The sequence below is a fragment of the Neolamprologus multifasciatus genome, chromosome 1, assembly GCF_963576455.1.
Source record: "Neolamprologus multifasciatus chromosome 1, fNeoMul1.2, whole genome shotgun sequence".
In the NCBI taxonomy this organism is placed as follows: Eukaryota; Metazoa; Chordata; class Actinopteri; order Cichliformes; family Cichlidae; genus Neolamprologus; species Neolamprologus multifasciatus.
Window position 1 is genome coordinate 27,681,602 of NC_140439.1, and position 22,590 is coordinate 27,704,191.

The following is a 22,590-nucleotide window of genomic DNA, read 5'->3' on the forward strand; positions in this document are numbered from 1 at the left end:
GTGGTAACGTCGGGCAGACAATAACCGAAGTTATACTCTTATAATGTCACACTAACTCCATTTGCTGCCGATAATTATTAAAAGTTGTGCAATGTATGTATGTATATTGCTTATTTAAATCATATATCTGAAGCTTACCTCAATCACTAACAATAGCACCAATTTGACAAAGTTTCGGGGAGGGTTTACTAAAGACACCTCGTTTTTGCCTCTCTAAACCCGTCAGCTCATCGTAGCTCGCCGTGATCGTATAGTGGTTAGTACTCTGCGTTGTGGCCGCAGCAACCCCGGTTCGAATCCGGGTCACGGCATTGTGAAACAATGTCACGGCAGATGAGTTTCTTTTCGACTATGTAAGAAAAATATGTGGCTTCGTGATTATTTTTTAAAATTCCGGCCGTAAATGTGTACAACATGAAACAGGTCTAAAATACGTGGTAGTTCACTCGTTTACTACCACTGGGAGTATTTTGGAAACCGTATCCAGCCACAATACAAAGGACTAGGGCCCTGTTTCCCCCATTGCTCCATTGTAATTACCATGAAGCACCCCCAGAGAGAGACGTGGTTGAAGAAACTGGAGTTTTCTGTTTTCTGTTTGGTCCAAACTCATCCAGCCGAGATCTTTCTCTGTACAATAAGCTGATCAGTTGTAGGATAATAAATACCGCCTGTCCTCCGCTGCTCGTGAGCAAGGCATGCCAATCAAAGAATTATGTTGGGTCGCACTCGGGCATAAAAGTAGGGAAATAATGCGAACAGAAAATAACTTGTCATTTAAAAATAGCCTGGCAGAAGCACAGATACATAAATATTCTACTTTCTGATAAACAAAGTGCATTTGAGTTTAACAGCTTCGTCATCTATAAACAATGCGTCTCTCTGACTACATAATTAAAGACTGGAAACCAACCTGTGGAGGTGAAGCGGATTGAATGCTAAAATATGCTGTTGCCTTCACGTTCTGTCGGAAATATCCATTTTAACACACACAATAATAAATTAACTGTAAAATTTGGCACGTGAGGTGTGACGTTGAGCGTAAGTATGTTTCGGGAATGTTCAGCTGACGCATTTCTTCTTTTATTGAGTTAGTTATTCGTTTACCATCTTGAATTAACTGAGCAACTTCTAAAACAGGACAAGGCACCTGCCTGTTGTTTTACTTGCGAAGCTGTGTTATTATTCCATGTGGATTTAGTCACGACTTGCGGCAGCCTATCGGAATTTCGACTTCTGTTTTTAACTCTGCGAAGGCAGCATCAGTTCCCGCTCTGTTGGCTGACAGATTCGCCATTCATCAAACAGCCCGCCCAGCACCATTGAGAGCGGCATGGCAACGGCGGAAACGGGGGGAGAAGGTGTGGTGAGGGGGTGACAGTTTAACCGGACCAGAGAGGAGCAGCAGCAGCAGTTACAGCAGTGTTCCCACTTCTCATTGACTGGAGAAACGCAGCACCCCGCTCAGTCCGCGCTCACACACTAATAAAACGATGCACCACCGCCGCCTGTCTGCACACGCGCTGCCGCTGACCAGGTGTTGGAGCAAAGACCAGGGACGCCGTTAACGCCTCAGAACTTAAACTTGTATGTATGTGCTGTGTGCACCTCTCTGTGGTCCCGTTCGCAGACGATCGAGAAGATGCTGAGCCGACTAATGAGCAGCAGCATCAGGAGTCTGGACAGGGAATGCAATTGCACCGTGAGGCTGCTGGACGACTCGGAGTACACCTGCACGATCCAGGTCAGTGGAGACCAACATTTCCTGTTTCTCAAATCACCTTGTTGCGGAGGACGTGCTTTTGACACGTAACAGGGTGGCGATCAGGTAAAGTGACGTTTCAACCGCTCGCCCGTCACATTCAATGTGATGCTTGCAGGAAACATTCAGATTAAAAGAGGTGTCATCTACCGCAGGTCCAATCATCTTCACATTACACCTGATTGTATGTTTTATGGTGCAGTCTGTCATTGTGGAGCTGCGGATGTTAGGCTTTCGTCAGAGAGATACCTGTGTGGACATGCCATGATGAGCGCATGTGGTTCGTGCATTGCGTAGCAAATATCAAGGATGGCCAGATGACTCTATATGCCAAACAGAAGGAATACACTAATGTTAAATAAATACAAAATAAAATATCAGCATCAGCTGTTGTTCTTGACAGCTTTTTGCATGCATTGATTAGAATGCATTATAAAACTAATCTGGATAATCTGATCTTGAACGATTTCAGTGGAGGAGACAGTCAGGATTTCTAGATTCTTTAGCTACATCAGCCAGTCTGGTTTTATCATAGACTGACAGAATGTTAGATGTTTATATACTAATTATGTTTATAGTTAGTGTAACCAACTCAGGTGTCATAGTCCCAAAGGTGGTTGACCTTCAGGCTGACCTCATGTTTGGCTGGTAAACTGCACTTGTGATGAGAGGGATGTACATACATTTTTGTATTTGTGGTTGTTGTTTTGAGCCATTTAGAAAGTCTTTTATATCTGAGTCAGCTTTAACACAGAAATATTCTTTTGCAAATCTATAACGAGTATCATATTTACATTTTCAAAGAGTTCTGCAGCACAAACCTTAACGATCTAAAAATTGTTTGAGTGTTTAAAAATGTGAACATAAATGACAAATACATGGCTCCAAAAATTATTTCTCAGAAAATCTTATCTTATAGAAAAGGTAAAAGACAGAGGCCAGTTTCTTTCTATTGTGTACTTTTGCGTCATTAACTGACATTGTAAGTAAAATAAAGATCACATTTTCCTTTAGTCTGAGTTACTTTAAATAAAATAAATTGGTACGAATAAAGGCAAAACATGATTGCAGTCAATAAGTGCACAGTTTGTTTATAATGAATGAATGCAGGAATAAGAGTAAGTGATTAATGCGCACTACATCCTCTGTAAATCAAGTGTGTTTGTGTCTTTTGTGCTGCTGCATCATTATAAAGTATGATTTGTGCGTCGTCTAACCTGGTCTTTGATTTGCTGGAGGTGCGTTTGATGCCTATTACTGGAAGAGATTCCAGTGGTGCTGAATTAGAGATGACAGCAGAGAAAGGCCATCAACACCTGCTCATTTCTATGATCTGACAGCAAAGGCAAAGCAAGGCTTTCAGCATGTAACAACTTAAAGTGGCGGTGCTCAGGGGACAGATAAAATGGGGATTTTGTCAGTGTCAGGTCTTTTCCTATCTGTAAAAAAAAATCAGCATTATCAACAAGTTGGGAGAAACATGAATGTTTTTCATTCAAATTATTCTGTTTTTTTAGTGTAGCATGTTGGTGAGCACTCGTTTAGATGACTTAGAGGCTGTCCTCATAGCTCAATACACATTACTGTTGAGAGAAAATGATGTGCTTTGTAGATGAATTGACTTTTGACCAGTTTGCCAATTTACCTGAGTGAGTTTTAACACTACTGTTTAACAAGCAAAACACCATGTAGATTTTTGCCTTTGGCCGCGTTTGGGGACGACACGGTGTCCTTGTGCTTTCTCTTAGTTTCAGCCTGTACTTTTTCCCCTTTGACTTCTAAGCAGCTCCTTCCCCTGAGCGTGATTCAAAGTGTTTGGCTGTCAAGATATGCTGATCCCATCCTTTAAGCAACTGAAACCACACAGCAGGGACAGAATGCCTAATTTCTAGTGGAGCTTGTATTGAGAAGGATTAGTGCTCTTTTGGCGTATGTCATTATTTCCCATGCTGGAAATAATGACATACGCCATTATTTCACACTATGGGGCCCTTGATGAAGCACAACTGGTCTAAATGGAGACATAAATAGGATCATCGGCTTAATCAATCGTCTATTATTCACAACAACAATGCCATTTATTTGCTGACATCCGAATGGGTGAATGCAGTATTTAGGAAACTCTATTTTATGTTTTACACAAAGCATCTCTAAAGCTAAATAGACACTGGTGTTCACTTCATTTTGCATTGGAGTAAAGGACATTACAGTGTCCTTAGTGCAGGATGACATAATTGTGGGCTCAGGGAAATTGAGAGTGGATGGTAGCTGTCCTTTCCTGGCCCACCTTACAGAGGTGGCCCAGAATAAAGGGTCCTCGTGGGGCCCAGTGGTCACATTCTCCATTTAGCTCAATTAGCCTACACCTTTAACAGCTGCTGTTAGAGTGAAATCACATCTTTTGGGAACAATGGGAGATACAACCTCCATAATTGGGAGAATTTCTCAATGTGAAGACAAGCTAAAGTGGAGTAGGAGAAGGTGAAGGTGTCCTGTTGTTTTAACATGGACTTCTAACTTTGCCTGTCAGTTGGCCAGGCCTGCCTACAGTATAATCAGACTCAAGAACAGGGAGAACCATGTTCACTCATCTGTCCTGTTCTGACAAGACTGTTCTTCACAATATTCACAGATGTCTCACATCCACAGATGTTTAAGCCTCAGCTCATGACTGAGCAGTTTATGCAGGGAAAAATTAGGAAGGTAAATGGTTGCTGTAATGAAAAGGTGGAAGGTGGTGCTGAAAACCCCAAATTTTAAAGAATATCAAGTTCAGTAACCACAGGATCAGGACTGGGGCCACCTGTTGCTTATGAACCCCATCAGGAAAACTTTGAGATAGTTTTGAAAAAGCAAAATTTCAGCATTTAAAGGTAGCAATGGCCGTGCAGAAGGAGTAACCTAATGGACATATAGAGCTGTGCAGTTAATTGGATTTTATGCTCAGTTACATTGTGTAATAAATCCAGTGTTCCCCTTTTCATTACAGCTGAGACTTACTTTAAAGGCTAAAAGGTCAAATTCACTTCTCCACAGGCTGCTTAAGATTTACTTTAGATTTGGCCAAGATAGAAAGACATTGGTTCAGCCGAATTCAGCTGTTTAGAAACACTGTGCTCAGAGTGACTATAGCTACACTACCAGTCAAAAGTTTGGGCACACCTCCTTTAATGGTTTTTCTGTTTACCTTGTAGATTCTCACTGAAGGCATCAAAACTATGAATGAACACATAGAATTATGTAGTAAAGAAAAAAATGTGAAATAGCTCTAAACATGTTTTATATTTTATATTCTTCAAAATAGCCACCCTTTTCTCTGATTACTGCTTTGCACACTCTTGGCATATTTTTGATGAGCTTCATGAGGTTGTCACCTGAAATGGTTTTCCAACAACCTTGAAGGTTTTCTCAGAGATCCTGAGCACTTGTTGGCCCCTTTGTCTTCGCTCTGCGCTCCATCTCATCCCAAACCATCTCCATTGGGTTTAGGCCATGTGACTGCGGAGACCAGGCCATCTGGCGCAGCGCTCCATCATGTTCCTTCTTGGTCAAAGAGCCCTTACACAGCCTGGAGGTCAATGTCCTAAAACTAAATGCAAACCCAATGGGATGGCATATCACTGCAGGATACTGTGATAGCCATGTTGGTTCAGTGTGCCTTCAGTTTTGGAGAAATCCCCAACAATGTCACCAGCAAAGGATTCCCACACCATCACATCATCCCTTGTGTTTCAGGGCTCAAACAAATCTCTTCTGCTTATTGCTTTTCCTTAGTAGTAGTAGTAGTTTTTTTTTAATCAGCTATTTGACCATAAAGGCCTGATTCATGCAGTCTCCTCTGAACAGTTGATCTAGAGACGTGTCTGCTACTGGAACTCTATGTGGCATTTATCTGGGCTCTAATCTCTAACACTTGATGGCTTTGCGACTGCACTTGGCAAGTTCTTAAAGTAATGATAGACTGTTATTTCCCTTTACCTAGCTGATTGGTTCTTGCCATAATATGAATTCTAACTAATAGGGCTGTCAGCTGTGTACCAACCTGACTTCTGCACGGCACAACTGGTGGTCTCAAAACTAGCAAGGCACACCTGTGAAGAGGAAACCATTCCAGGTGACTACATCATGAAGCTCATTGCGGGATGGTCAAAGGTTTGCAGTGCTGCCAACAAAGCAAAGAGTGGCTACTTTGAAGAGTCTAAAATATAAAACATGTTTTGAGTTATTTCACACTTTGTTTACTACATGTTCCATATGAGCTCATTCATAGTTTTGATGCCCTCAGTATTTATTGTCACAACCTGGCTCAAAGGATGTGACAAGGAAAAGGGAGACCACACCACTGGCTGTCACAGTATCTACAATGTAAATAGTCATCAAAATAAAGAAAAACCATTAAATAACAAGGTGTGTCCAAACTTTTGAATGGCAGTATATATGGAGAGGTATAGCTTGTATAACCTGAGAAACCTGGGAAAGCCTCAGTATTACTGGAACCAGTCCTTTTATTCTTAGTGATCTTTGGCCAAATATAAATTGACTGCATTTATGATTTTATACACTTTACTAAGTTCTGTTGCTGTTTCCTTTAGGGGTCGCCACAATAAACCATCTGCCTTCATCTCATCCTATCCCTGACATCCTCCTCTATCTTACCAATCCTCTGGATGTCCTCCTTCATTGCATCCATTAATCTTCTCTGAGGTCTTCCTTTTTTCCTCATGCCTGGAAGCTCCATATTCAACATCCTTTGTCCCCTATCTCTCCTCTGCACATGTCCAAACCATCTCAGCCTTGCCTTTCTAATTTTTGCTCCAAACTGCTCAACCTGAATTATCCCACTAACGTTCTCATTTTTAATCTTGTCCATCCTGGTCACTCTCAATGAAACCCTTAACGTCTTTGACTGTTCCACCACCAGCTGTGCCTTCCATGTTTTATTAGTGCCATTATCTCACAGCTATACTCTCACTACCATCTTGTGAACCTTTGGCCTCTCTGGTACCTGCGCCTTACTGCAGATCACAATGTTGCAAACATCATAGTCCACGGGGCCCCTGCCTAATCTCATCTGTCCACTTCTCAGTGTCATGGTCCTCGGGTCTCGGACGCAGGTTTTTGAGTTCTTTTAAGGTTTAGTTTTCATTTATGTTTAAGTATGTGTTATATTTGAGTTTGTTTCTTGTTTAGAGTTTTTACTTTAATTTAGTTCGTCTTATTACAAGACTTTCAAGTCTTGTTTTCTTATGTTTTGTATAGATTCTTTATCGTTTATTATTTATTTTATTGATTATAGACTCTTCATCATTATTATTGTTATTAGAGTTGTCTGTTCTTGCTCACTAATGAATTTCTGTTTATTGTTAATTGATTATTCATATTTGATTCCTTGTTTTCAAGTTTATTCCTGCTCCCTCTGTGTTCCTCATGTCCTGTGGTTGTCTCAGTCGCTGTGTTTGTGCTCATATTTTGGTAGCTTCCTATTTTATTTTGGTAGTCCTTTGCGTCCTCTTGTGCTCTGTATTTAGTTTTATTTCCCCCTTTTCTTGTTATCTTGATTTCTGTTCGCCTTGTTTTCTCTGATTACCTCATCTTTCTAGTTACAAATGTAAGTCTACATATTTGTGTTATTGTGTAGCATTGTTTCCCTGCCTTCCTCTTTCCCTGTTTGTTCTTGTTTTGTATTTTTGTTACTTGGACTCTGTTTTAGATTTATATTATTTTTCAACCTAATAAATGACTCATCATTTAGTTTTTTGAATCCCACCTTTGCGTCCTGCATTCTGGACCCTCTCTCCTTCTGAAAATCACATTCTTGATGATCCGCATGTTTGATTTGGTAGTGATTTTACGCCGGATGTCATTCCTAACACAACCCTTCTCATTTATCTAGGCTTGAGCGCTAGAAGTACACTCACTTGTGGCCCCCTGTGGTTGAGTTTACCCACAAACACATTGATGGTGGCATGCTACCATGCAAGGCATTGCCTTGACCAAAGGGAGTAATTTGGGGTACTTAACGTAAGACAGCTCGTGAAGAGGAGGAGCATAGATCGAATCACCAATCTGCAATAAGCAGATGCCCTCTACCTGCTGAGTCACCCTATCCCAATCAATAAGAGGATGAATAGTTTCTTCATTCAGTATTACAAAAAATAATAATAGTATTTTATCCAGACCATTCAACAGTACAGGCGTGATTGTCCAAATCAATAAAATGATAGGACAGGGATTTAATCTTTAAAACCTGTTAAAATAAGTGAGCCACACTGTTGATTCACTACTGTGAATTACATTTTCCTCCCATCTGCAATGCCTTGATGCTTCAGGTACCTTGCAGTTGATCTGCAGTATACATTAAAAAGAATAAGTTTATATTTAACTTCAAATTTGAGATTACTATTGCTTGACCAGTTTTCTTTATGTGCGTCTTTTGCCTTTTATTATTTTTGTCCTAGAATATATTGACAGTGCTACTCTGGTTTGGATTTAGCCTTAGCTCATGAGTATCTGTGTTGGCTTTACTCTTCTGAATTAATCACTGTAATTAAAGAGGTGTACAAATACAGGGATTATTTGGATCTACGTGTTGTTTGGCAGTTATGCCCTGGATGCCTTTGAATTATGTAGTCAAGGAGTGTGGTTAAACAGCCACGGTCTAGCACTAGTAATAAGCAGTGTCTCAACACAGAGCAGCAGAATAAATTCTCCAATGGCTCACAAACCAGTGAGTTACATTTCATGAGATTATTCTATGAAAATACAAGCTATGTAATTCACTCAAAGCTCAATATAACATACAGTTGAGCAAATATCATCCAGCAGTCAGGCAGTTAATATTTGGAGTTAAATACTGCGGGCCATTTGCTCTAACTTAATATTCCTGTTGTGAACCAGAATATGTATATATTAGTGATTGAAAGCTAGGTGAATGATAGAAATGCAGTGATGCAAGGAAAGGTACCTTATCACTGTGATTAAGTGACTCAGTCACCTGGCACCAACTCAAGCCCTGGATAAGTCACTAATGAAATTAGGATTGCTGTAATGCAGCCAAATGCGCAACTTGGAAGAAGCTTGTCTTGTTTGTATTGTGAATGCATTATTGAAATAGGTTTCCGTCATCTCCAAAGTGGTCTCTGTGCACTTGTATTCTTTTCCACTTGGTGTACTCTGCTAGAATTTGAGTAGACGTTGTAATATTGTGTTTGAATACATGCAAGGGCCTCTACTGATTATGGTGTCTTCATCAAGGTTCCACACTAAAATAATGAACATAAGAAAAATAGCAAATTACGAATTTTTGAGTACCTCACAAGAGACCAGAAGGCACTGGGGCATTCAAAAATATCAATTTGGTGTTAAAAGATTGTTCTGTAGTAAAACTGGCAAGTTTATAAATGGTCTTCATACACTGAACTGCAGCAGGTATTGATTCACTCTTGATAAATATTATACTTTGGCTCCCAAATGGTTTGGGTTTCAGGTTGTTTTCAGTTTGTACCTTGAGGACAAACAATAGTCAAAGCACTTATGCTGTGCTAAAATTTCATTTGTATTCTTCGGTTAATCCTATTCATGGTCGTGGTGGGGCTGGAATCTATCCCAGCTGTCATAGATTGAGAGGTGGGGTACACCCTGGATAGGTCGCCAATCTATCACAGGGATAACACAAGGAGACAAGACAACCACTCATCCTCACATTCACACCTACGGGCAATTTAGAATTACCAGTTAAACTAACAAGGATTTTTTTGGGTTTGGGAGCCTGAGTACCTGGAAATAATACAGACAGCCGCAGGGAGCACGAGCAAACTACACATAGAAACGTCCCAGCTGACCAGTGGATTCAAATCCAGGACTTTCTTGCTGTGAGACAACAGTGCTAATGCCATTGTGCATATTACTACTTCTGCTAGTAAAAATATTGATATTTCATGGCACTCTATCAAAATATTTCACCAAAAAGCACAGACATAAACCTCCTGGTGGCCCTTGTGGAAGAGCTAGGGGATCACGTAATGATTCATTATCTGAATGTCTGTGCACAATGTCATAGCAGTCAAACTAGTAGGTACTAAAATACGTTGTTCAGAAAAAATGTGGTGCAAGTTTTTTTTTTGTTTCTTTTTAAAACAAAAATGCCATTCTTATTGCTTCATATTCTTGTTCATTTCAGGGGTTGTAATTTAGATTGCAGTTACTGATGAATATAATAGTAATCATGGGTTTTGCCCTAATTGAACAGCCCTGGACAAATCTGACCAAATTTCTGGGACTTCATTGATTCAATAGACAATTAACCAGCCTTCAATTTGGACTGTGCATTCTGTAAATGTTTGCGCATCAGATCAGCTGGTGCAAGCACGGATGCTGTCACTCCTGTCAAAATGTCTTTGATCAGAGCTTTCAGTCTCAGCTCTGTTGGATCTGCCAGCTGGAGATAACAGAACGGTCTTTGAATTTGGAAGCTCCCAGATGTTAAAAAAGAGCTAAATGAGGTGTTCAGCCTTTATTTTTGGACAATTTAATAATGAAAAACTGTTGATGGCTTTGTTCTCTCATCACAGTTCGTGGTGCTTCACGTAGCACCTTCAGAGGTGCTAAAAGAAAAGCCCAGCATGTAAGTCTCCTTTGATGAGTGTTTGGGATATATTATTGAACATATAATTACAGAATATGCAGATATAAATTTCAACTGATGGCCAAAAAAGCACAAGCATAGCATTCAGGGAAAGAATTTGGCCTCCTAAGTAGATTTATTTCTAACCTGTAAAGGCTTAATATAGAATAAAAGTAGGATGTGCTTTAAACAGAGCTCTTGCTTATCTGCCTCGCTGCCAGCTATGTGCCACCCTGTTGACATGTCTTTCTGATGAGAAGGCAAACTGCTAAATAACATGTTAATCCATAATGTGCAGAATTGATGGGATGAGCCTTTTGGTGTGCTTTTATCCTGGGACTTTGGGTGTTGGCAATGACACTAATGTGTAGGACTCCAGTGAAGTCAGGGCAACTCTGATTAAGAGGCTGATTCATTGTCTTAGTCAGATATAACCCATAATCCATAGTAGATTGTCTGCCATTATGTATTGTATGCCACAACTGTTCAGCAGCTCACATAAACTTTTAACCACTGATGTACTGTTCAACAGCTAATTGAAAAGTGGATATTCTCTGTGTACACTAGTACCAGCAGGTAACGGAAGCTTAATGTAATTACTTTTATTAAGAATTAGAGAAGAGAATTTAGTATGCGAAAATTAATCATAAAGTGAATCGCACAGGGACAGATCTTTTACATCCAAAACTGAGACTCCTAAAAAACATTTTGTAGCTCTTGTTGGCTCTCAGGTTGCTTTTCATGGAGCTCATCCCACACTGGCTAACCAGTATTTGTAGGTGTGATCAAAAAGTGACTGTGACTATAAAAATGAAACATTATACCTGATTTAAAATTGCTTGCTATCCCCTTCAGTTTAGTCTCCTTTAGCAGCTATACACTGCTCTCAATCGGCCATGTTTGAGTCGTTCCCTGGAAGTTCTGTTCTGACCTTGAATGTGATAACAGACATACTGAGATCCAGTCAAGTTTTTAGTTTTTCTAGGCATAGTTTTGGGTCTTCTTGATTGCATCTCATATTTTAACTAGGGCTGCCACAAACGATTATTTTGATAGTCGACTAGTCACCGATTATTTTTGCGATTAGTCGACTAATCAGATCGTGCATCCATTGGACGTAAAACGTACAGCTTATTGCACCAGCATGCATCTGCTCTTATATAACTATCATTATCTTACAGCTTTAAGTGTTTAAGGTATGTGCTAACTAAAAATAAAGACAAGATGATAGTTTATTAAATTTTAATGAAATTTGCAGATTGTTTCGGTGAAGTTTAATAAACTCCTTGCTATCTAAAATATAACGGGACACTGGAGTATATTCTCGAGCATCTCACACTTCTGATAATCAGTTGTCTGCTTGACGTTTATTCAGCTGTGTAAAAACTATAACTTTAATCTCAGCCAAACCGATTTACTCAGGAACAAATAAAATACTAAAAAAGCCAAACAATAACATGTTTAACCTGAGTAGCGAAAGATGGCAGTGGGTTTGAAAACGATTTGCCGGGAGTCCGGTGTTCTCACGGGCTCTAGTGAGCCTTGCCCCCGGCTAGCTATCGAGCTAGTGGGTAACAGACGTCTCACATATTTGAGGTTTATACAATTACATTCTCACCTGAAAATAGGTTAAACGTTTATTTTGTGACCCAGAAAGAATAATAAGAGTAATATTAAAACTAACTAGCTGCCGCCATTGTTGTAAACTGGGGTGCGCTATGAATTCTGGGACACAGCTTCTTCTTCTTCGGGGTTTAACGGCAGCTGGCATCCTTGTACATGCAGTGCTGCCATCTTCTGTTTTAGTCCGTTATTACACTCTTAAATCCTACTACTTATTCCTGCGTCTTTTGTGATCCTACAAAGCTTCAAACGACGGGTCGACTATTAAATCAGTCGTCGACGTAATCGTGACTAGTCGACTAATCGTGGCAGCCCTAATTTTAACACTGACACTAAGTTGCTCAAGTAGTAAAAGGAGAATTTTCCAGTACACATAAAGCATTTGTCTTTGTTATGCCATTTGACTTGTTGTATAAAAGAGCCTTATAGTAAAACAAATCTTACTCTCAATGCTCTAACACTTTTTCTTTGTCCTCTGTCTCTTTATCAGTCTTGTTCTGTCGGCCCCGTTTGAAGTATCTTTCATCTCGCCTCTTTTTTTGTTCTTTGTCTCTTGCCTGCCCCCTAAATTCTGTAAAATCCCCTCTTTGTTCTGTTTCACTTTCATTCCCCACTTCTTCTCTATGCCTGTCCTCTCTCAGCCCGTAGCACTGCAGCTGAGCAGATTAATGAGCTTGGCCTGAGTGAACCTGACACCAGTAAACATCGCAGCAAAGACATTCTATACATGACACAGCAGATAGGACGGTAGAGGCACTTTACTCAAGACTAGAAATTAAAGCCATTGTTTCATACATGGAGGACCCTGTGTTTTATCTACACTAGCAGCGTGATTCTAGAAACGGCCACTTCTTTGGTTCTTTAACTCACATTGAACTCTTAGGGTAGACTGATGTTAAATTTTGTGCAAGATTCAATGTTTACAAGTTACCTTTTTGACCACAGTGTGAACATCTGGATGTCCATACCTTGGTTCTTAACCAAATTCCAGCAAAACCGTTGACAGCTCAGGAGGTAGAGCAGGTCACATGCCAAGTATCCTTGGGCAAGATACTAACCCCAAGATGCTCTCCGATGCATCCATCGGAGTATGAATGTGTGTGAGTGTAGTTAGAAAGCACTCAGTATAGAGGTAGTGCTTGTGAGAATGGGTGTGACTGGGTGAATGTGGCGTGTTGTATAGAGCGCTTTGAGTACTCCGGGAGAATAGAAAAGTGCTATATAAGAATCAGTCCATTTACCATTTACATCCCTGTGAGGGTTGGGTAATTGAGCCAGTACAGTGTCCATTGGCAGAGTTCATGATAGGATGACTTTTACTTATTTTACTTTTTTGTGATGAGGAGGTCAGTATGTAGCCTACTGTTAAAGCACTATGTTGGAGCTCTATTCTAGATAAACTATCTGCCTGTTGCTAGAAGTGTGCCTGGTTGTGGGAAAGTTGTGTTGCACACATGTCAGCAAATATATTGACAATTAGTGGTGGTTATACTGATGGTAAGCTGAAGGTTTTAAGAATTAAAACAGTTTCTCTTTCAGACAATAGTAGCATGCTACAGTATGACAGCAAACTGAAGCACGGTAGCACTGTGCTCAAGCCTAATAGTGCATTCCAAAGGTTGGAATTGGAACACCTGCTAAGGTCGAATTTCCAAATGGTAAAGCTGAAGTAGAGCTACCAAACCCAGCTTAATCCAAAATGCTGTTGTATATTTGTGACAGGCTGAATAACATACATACATGGATCACTGCTCTGTCCACAAATGTGCTGTAGTGGTGTTTTTAAGTGCCAAAAACAAGCATTGTGTTGTATTGCTCGAGATGCATTAATGGATCTACCCTGCTAAGAAGGACAATAAACTGTATTTTTCATTGGCATTACTGGACTTTACTGCTGGAACTGCACCTCGAGGTCCAACTTGCACGATAAATGAAATGCACCATCTGTTGTGTTGGGCTCTTGAATAAAACTCCCCGCTCAAGCGATAACGTGGAGCAACAACCATCTTTATTCTAGCTTACTCTCGTGCTAATTACATACCACCATTTCCTGACTAGATGGTAAGTACTGCCGCCTAGTGGCGCATGATGTACATCAATATAGATTACACCACATCCCCCTTACTGAAGTTAGGCTGGTACATTCTTTTGCTCTTCAAACAAAACATAACTGCATAATATTTTTTTTCAATACAGACATACCCCAGCATTTCAGGAAACATAAACTTGGTATTTTCATAAACACTTTCTTTTCTCTTGTAACATATGTCCAACCATTTTACCTTTTAAACATGCTATTCTCAAAACCACAACTTAGCATTTGAAATACAACTTTCCCCTTTCCAAACAATTAGCTTCACAGATCAAGTCTTTTCGGTTTAATCACTTCCCTACCAGACCGGGTTCTAACCACACCTGGTGTATGTGGTGCGCTTGGCTCAGAAACAGTCTCTGTAGGAGTGGACTGGATCTGTTTTGCTTCGGTTTGAGTCTCTGTTTGCGGGATCGGCACAAGATGACTGCGGTTCCTTCTGATTGTCCCTGGGGTCCACTGATGATGTATGATCGTGGAGTTGGGTGGACTGATGTCACTGTGCCCTGTGCTTTTGCATCCGTGATCCAGACTGGTTGCCCTGGCAACAATTTATCCAGTTCTCTTGTTCTATGTCTTTTGTTAAAACATTCGGTTTGTCTCAGCCTTTTCTCTCTCTCTGCACGACAAATCTGCTGAAAATCAGGCAGACAGGGCTGTAAGGTTTCAGGAAGCATTGGCAAGGTAGTACGAAGCCTGCGCCCCATGAGAAGTTGAGCCGGGCTGTAGCCATTCGCCAGTGCTGTTGTTCTGTATGCCAGCAATGCCTTGTATGGATCGCTAGCTTTTTTGAGGAGATTCTTGATGGTCTGGACGCCCCTCTCCGCCTCGCCGTTGCTCTGCGGGTACCTGGGACTACTGGTGACATGCTCAAAACAGTAGTCCTTTGCAAAGTCTCTCATTTCTTGACATGCAAATTGTGGGCCATTATCGGTAATCAGTGCTTCAGGTATTCCATGGCGTGCAAACATTGACTTTAAATGCACAATCACATTGGCTGAACGAGTTGGGCTGAGCTGAGCAATCTCGACATATCTCGAGAAATAATCTATTACCAACAGATAGTTTTTGTCTTTTAGTGTGAACAAATCAGCTCCTAAATTCTGCCATGGCCTCTCAGGTAAACGTGTGGGCATAAGAGGTTCCCTCACGTTAACTCTCTCCTGTATGCACAGCCTGCACTTAAGGACAAGTTCACTGATCTGATTACTTAAGCCTGGCCACCACACTGCTTGTCGGGCACGTTCTCTACACTTAACTACCCCTTGGTGTCCCTCGTGTATTTTGTCCAAAACTGCATTTCGCATGTTTGCAGGTATGACCAACCTCGTGCCTCGCAGTAGTAGTCCATTGTGTACACTCAGAACTGCTCTTTCGGACCAGTAGTGTTTTACCACTCCCTGCAGCTGGTTCCTGTCCGGCCAGCCCTCTGCACAGAACTTCATGACTTGGGAACAGACGCTGTCAGACTGTAGCTGTTCACGGAGATCTGTAAGGTATTTGCTGCTAGTAGGAAGGCCCTCCAGCACCGCGTCAACGTAAATATCGGTGTCCTCCATAAGATCATTGTCTCTGGGCATCACGCTGCCTGCCAGCGGTAACCGTGACAGCGTGTCGGCTGTGGTGAGGCTTTTGCCTGGAATGTGCCTTATAGTGTAAGAATACCTCATTAGGCGCATGCGGAATCTCTGTATCCGCGGTGGAAGCAAATCCAAGGCTTGTCCTCCAAGTAGGCTCACAAGTGGCTTATGGTCAGTCTCAAGCTCAAAGTGTAGCCCTAGAATAAAGTCACTGAATCTTTCACAGGCCCAGGTGAGCGCCAGTGCTTCTTTTTCCAGCTGAGCATAGCGCTGCTCTGTGGCTGTCAATGATCGTGAGGCATACGCGACTGGTGACCACATGTCATTGTCTTTCTGTAGTAAAACTGCCCCCAACCCGTATGAAGAGGCATCTGCTGAGATCTTTTGTGGTTTGTTTGGGTCGTAAAGCTGCAGTACTGGAGCGGATGACAGTTCTTCTTTTAAACTGCTAAACGCGTTTTGTTGCTCATGCCCCCAGTACCACATGTTTTAGTTGAAAGCAAGTCTCTCAGTGGTTTGTCTTTTTCGGAGAGGTTTGGGATGAATTTCCCCAGCTGATTCACCATTCCTAAGAAGCTCCTAAGCTCACTCACGGTGCTTGGCTCTTTCATATTCTGCACCGCACTAGTTTTGTCAGGGTCAGGACTCATGCCTTTCAGATGACACGATGAATCCTAAGAATTTCACTGCCCTTTTGCCAAACTCACATTTTGACATGTTCAGGGTGACGCCCGCCTTCTCTGCACGGTCGAGGACAGCGTGGAGTCTCATGTCGTGCTCCTCTCTCGTGGATCCCCAGACCAGGATGTCGTCCATGTGGCACACGACTCCCGCGAGGCCGGCTGTCACTTCCGTCACCATCATGTTTTGGAAATGCTCTGGTGCACTGGAAATACCAAATGGCAAACGATTGAAATGGTACCTACCAAATGGCGTAATAAATGTGGTGAGGAGAGCAGATTCTTTGGACAGCGGTATTTGCCAAAAGCCCATGTTAGCATCGAGCTTGGAGAAATACTGCGCACCTGTGAGCATGCCTAGTGTTTGGTCTACAGAGGGAAGGATATATCTTTCACGACACACTGACTCATTTAATGGTGTCATGTCCACACAGATACGGACTTTCTCTTTGTCCTTTTTGGGGGCTACGACCATGCCGCAACACCAGTCTGTGGGCTCTTCCACACGACTGATTACTCCCAACTGTTCCATCCTCTCCAGCTCTGTTTTGACTTTGCCCAGTAGTGGCAGTGGAACACGCCTTGGCACTTTCAGTGAATAAGGTTTAGCGTCAGGCTTCAGCTTAATCGTGTATGGTTTTTGAACAAGCCCAAGCCCATCACATAGTTTGGGGTACACTTTCTTCACTGTCTCAAGGTCAACATTGTCCATTCGGGCAATTAGTTTCAGTCTCACAGAAGCTGTCCTGCTTAAGAGAGCTACACGCAGATTTCTGACTACATAGATTGTCTCTGTAGTGCTCCTGTCACTGTAGGAAATGTCTTCCTTTGTGGACCCAAGTACGGTCAGTGCTGCACCTCCTGGTCCATACAGTGGCTTTTCAGCTTTTTGCAAATGTTCATTTGGCTGCTTAATGTCTTTGAATGTCTCCTCTGAGATAGCTGTGACATCTGCCCCCGAGTCTAATTTAAATGTCATACTTTTGCCTCTCACGCAGATGTTAGCAAGCCACGGGTCTTCTCCTGAATCCAGTTCACCTAGGAAAGTCCATCTGCACTGTCTGCCACCTCATGCACAGTTGTAGACCTACAAACTCTCCCGTAGTGTCCACGTTTCCCACAGTTGTGGCATTCTGCATTTTTAGCTGGGCACTGTGCTGCTGGGTGCATCGGTGCTTTTCCACATTTAGAACATGTTTTTTTTCTCTTGTTTTGTCATTTGTGGTTTTTGTGGCTTGAACTGCTTTTGCTCTCTGCTTCTGAATTTATTTGGCTGTGATTTTCTGACATGCACGGCATCCACGGCTGTTTTGCCAGTGCTGCTTTCACATCTTAGGTCAGTTTGCTGTCTTTTTATTTCCTCAGATTGTCTCGCCATTGTGATAGCTTTGGTTAGGGTCAAATCTTTGTGAGCTGCATTCTCTCTGACAGTGATAAATCTTTAAGACCCACAACGAGCCTATCCCTCAAAGTTCATCGTGAAGTTCACCATATTCACAGTTTTCAGCGAGAGCATATAGAGCTGTTATGAAGGAGTCAACTGTTTCTGATGGCTGTTGTACTCGCTTATTAAACTTTGCTCTTTCATAAATCACATTCTTTCTGGGGACAAATGTTATCAAATGCGTTTCTGACCGCATCGTACTGCTGGCGCTGCCCGTCTGTTAGGTCAAGTCCCTTAGCACGTCGTCAGCCTCGTCTCCCATGCAGTAAACTAATGTGTTCACTTGGTTAGCATCCGTTGAACTGTTCAGATTACTTGCCATTCTAAAACGCTCGAAACGTCTGATCCACTTCTCCCATTCCTGGGGCTTAGCGAAGTCGAACGGTTCCGGTGGCTTGATGGTGAAAGTAGCCGCTGGTGGAGCTGCCATAACCGGGCCAGTTGCCGCCGGCAGAGCTGCTGCTTGCTCCGTCATGTTTGTCGCTAGCCGATCGCCAAGCTGACTTTCTTTTAAATTTTTCTCAGTTCACCGCTTAGAGCGAGTGCACTTCTGACACCATGTTGTGTTGGGCTCTTGAATAAAACTCCCCGCTCAAGCGATAACGTGGAGCAACAACCATCTTTATTCTAGCTTACTCTCGTGCTAATTACATACCACCATTTCCTGACTAGATGGTAAGTACTGCCGCCTAGTGGCGCATGATGTACATCAATATAGATTACACCACACCATCTGTACAGTGTCATGGAGTCAGTAACATGGCCTGGCATATCAGCGTTATTTTAATGTCTAGCATTCGTACATAACAGACAGCAGTTGCTGTTTTTTTTTATCCACATACCTATCCCACTCAGAATGCCAGAAAATGAAATACAATATATTTATTCTCTGCTTCTTTTTCACGGTGGTGATTTATGTCTCTCAGGGAGCTGGCGTGTCTTTTGCTGATGCCTTTGAAGCATGCAGGAATAAAAATATGAGAAAGGGTGTAGAGAGCCGTTCACTGTTGGGAGGCAGTAAATATGAGTGTTTCTGAAGCCTGCTGACACAACCGAGGTGTGCTTAATTCTTAATAAAACATAAGAGAATGCCAATGTGATTGTAGGTTAATACAATCACAATCTTAGCCTTGGTTGACAAGATGGCGCCTGTGTTTGGCTTTGCCGCTTGTGCCGCTAGTACAGCTCGCTGGTATAGTTTTATACTGGCCGCTATTGTCACTTGCAATATTATTTTTACCGTCCTGTGTTTTGATTTTGTCTCTGCCACCAATTCTTATGATCGGGGCATGATGTTGTATATCAAAGATTCAATGGAGAGCTACTTTGACAGCTGGGACAGTTACAGGAAATTTTTCCCTCCACCCTTTGTGTGTTCCTCACCTGAGTGCATGTTACCGTACATGTCGGTGGGATTTAACACGAAGAAAAGAAGAAGTAGGGGAACCAGGGCCGGTGTCCAGGTGCGACTGAGAAGGTACCGAAGATTAGCTTCTTGGATGTGTGAAGAATCCCGGTGCCTGCGACCAATTCGTCTGCTGTCACCTGGTGCCGACGCTACACTTCAGTTCCCAGCTCGGCTATGGTCTGATGGCCCCATGTTCAATTGGCGTCCCTCCTTCGACCGCCGTTTTGATGGCAGAGGTGATGTACCGCTATGGATATTAGCTTCTGCTAGCTCTGAAGTCCCCGCCCGGCGTAACAGGTGTAGAGGTGCGCACAGGTGTCTAATTCGAGTGCCACTGCAGTCAGCTGTTGACTGCACTAACCAAACGTCATCAATCAGGTTTGCCCTGCTCAACACTCGCTCAATCACAAACAAATCGTTTATTTTAAACGACCTTTTTATAAAGGAATCTCTCAACTTCATGTGTTTAACTGAGACGTGGCAACAAAACATGGATTATATACATCTGAAGGAAATTTGTTCGACTGGCTGTTCCGTCATCGGAACTCCACGTCTTTCGGGACGTGGCGGAGGTCTCGCTGTTGTGCACCAGGACAGATTCACATGCAGTCTGATGAACTCGGATTCTTTTACCTCATTTGAACTGCAGATGATCAAGGTCGGCTCTTTGCACACCTTTTATTGTATTTTAATCTACCGACCTCCCGGCCCTGCCGGAGTCTTTTTAACTGAATTTAACGACCTCCTATCATCCATTATTAAATTAGAGAAGGTGGTAATGTTGGGAGATTTTAACTTTCATATTGATGATGCATCCTGTAATATGGCTGCTGACTTCATGACTATCACAGAGTCTTTTAATTTTATGCAGCATGTTTCTGGCCCTACACATGTAAAGGGTCACACATTGGACCTTGTTTTCTCCTTGGGTTTAAATATAAATGACATTCGTGTGGAAAATGTCCATGTGAGTGACCATAGCTGCATATATTTTAACTTGTCGTTTTATTTGGATCCCCCGGCTCCCAAAATGACGATTGAAAGGCGAATCATAAACCAGAACACCGGCAAAAGGTTCTCTGCCATGTTCGACGCTGAAATGACTTACAATGATTTGGACTCTCTTGTCTCATCCTTTAATAACCAGTGTAATTCTATTTTAGACATAGTGGCACCTCTGAAAAAAAGTACTGTCCTATGTCTGAAATCTCATCCTTGGTTAAATGAAAACATTCGTAATTTCAGGAGATACTGTCGCAAGCTAGAACGTTTGTGGAAGGCTTCCAAGCTTGAGGTTTATAAGTTACACCTTAAAGAATCTATCCTCTTGCTAAATGACATGTGGAAAAATGCCAGAACAGAGTATTTTTCACACCTCATAGCTTCAAAAAAGAAAGATCCTAAATTCTTGTTTAAAACAATTAAGAGTATTGTTTCTCCCGATGCTCCTAGTGCACCAGTTCACTCAACGTCCGAATGCAATGAGTTTATGAACTATTTCAGAAATAAGGTCATTGCCATCAGGTCTAATATCTCTCCATCATCTTCTCAATATCAAACTTTCAACTTGCTCTCCTCTGATACTTGGTCCTCTTTTACTCCTGTTACATTACAAGACATCAGAGACCTGCTTTGTCATATAAAACAGACTTCAAGCCCCCTTGATGTCCTTCCATCTTCATTTTTCACTAGTGTGTTTGATTCAATTGGCCCCTGTATTGTGGAAATGATAAATACTTCTCTTCATACTGGCTCAGTTCCTAGCTTCTTTAAACAAGTTATTGTTGAGCCAATATTAAAGAAACCTCAGCTGGATCCATCTCTTCCTAACAGTTATAGGCCAATATCCAAATTGCCTTTTATATCGAAAATTTTAGAAAAAGTAGTACTAGAGCAACTTAACTATTTCCTAGATAAAAATGCTGTTATGGACACTTTCCAGTCTGGTTTTCGTAAATTGCATTCCACTGAAACGGCCTTACTTAGAGTATCTAGTGATATCTTGATGGCAGCAGACTCTGGAGAGTACACAGTGCTGGTCCTGTTGGATCTCAGCTCTGCTTTTGACACTGTAGATCACAGTATCATGATAAACAGACTCGAGAACTTGTTTGGGATTACTGGTGTTGTTTTAAAATGGTTTATATCATATCTGTCTGAAGGTTCTTTTACTGTTTGCATGAATCATGTCACATCAGAATCAACAGTTTTGCCATGTGGGGTACCTCAAGGATCTGTCCTGGGTCCAATTCTCTTTTTACTTTATGTATTTCCCCTAGGCCAAATTATTAAGCGCTATAAATATATCTCCTATCATCTCTATGCTGACGACATCCAACTATACTGTTCCTTCAAAATGTCTGAGTTTTATAAATTGTCTAATTTAAGTAATTGCCTGACAGAAATCAACAAATGGTTATATGACAATTTTCTCCAACTAAACTCTGATAAAACAGAAACTCTAATTCTTGCTCCAGACCACATGGTCCCAGAAATTAGAAAGCATATCAGCTTCTTAGACCCTTCTGTAAAATCATGCCTTAGAAATCTCGGTGTCATGTTTGACAGCTCGATGTCGCTCGAGCAGCATTCTAAGCAGCTGGTCCGAAACTGTTTTTATCATTTACGGAATATCTCTAAACTCAGACTAATGGTATCAAAGCTTGAACTTGAGATGATTATTCATGCTTTTATTTCTTCTCGTTTAGACTATTGTAGTGGCCTTTTTACTTGTTTTAACAAATCAGCCTTAAATCGTCTTCAGACTGTGCAGAATGCTGCAGCACGACTCTTAACAGGCACCAAGAGAAGATCACATATCACTCCAGTCTTGGCCTCCCTTCACTGGTTGCCCATAAATTTTAGGTTTCATTTTAAAATTTTACTTCTAACCTTTAGGGCCCTACATGGTCAGGCTCCTCAATATTTATCTGACCTGCTGAAACCACATACATCTTCTCGGGCTTTAAGGTCATTAGATCAGAGACTGCTGGTGGTACCGCGCACTCGTTTTAAAACTCGTGGTGATCGGGCCTTTCAGACTGTGGCACCACGGTTGTGGAATTCTCTCCCACTGTCTCTTCGCTGCACGGACTCCATTGATTCTTTTAAGAAACAGCTGAAGACATTTTTATTTAGAAAAGCATTTGATTAATTTCTTCTTATGCTGTTTTATAGTTTTATTGTTTTACATTGTTTTATTTACTGTTATATTGTTTTTATATTCCCATTTCCTGTGTTGTAAAGCACTTTGTGATTTTTATCTGTGAAAAGCGCTATATAAATAAATTTTACTTTTTTACTTACTTTACAATATTGACTCAAGGTGAGATTCATCAGTTCAATTATAATAGTTACGCTTGGCATTAGAAATGATCT

At 41.5% G+C, this 22,590-nt stretch overlaps 1 protein-coding gene and 1 non-coding gene across 2 annotated transcripts in view; both read left to right on the forward strand.

Moving 5' to 3' along the window:
* The first annotated feature begins 239 nt into the window (after window positions 1-239).
* Window positions 240-311, forward strand: trnah-gug (transfer RNA histidin (anticodon GUG)). The gene has a single exon. It is a non-coding gene; the product is annotated as a tRNA-His (tRNA).
* Window positions 312-1,057: 746 nt separating this feature from the next.
* Window positions 1,058-22,590, forward strand: part of LOC146525908 (FERM domain-containing protein 5-like) — an 86,080-nt gene continuing 64,547 nt past the window's right edge. Inside the window, exon 1 of the mRNA XM_085167917.1 lies at window positions 1,058-1,744. Coding sequence (XP_085024043.1) covers window positions 1,643-1,744 — 102 coding nt within the window. The 5' untranslated portion in view covers window positions 1,058-1,642. The remainder of the gene's footprint in view (window positions 1,745-22,590) is intronic.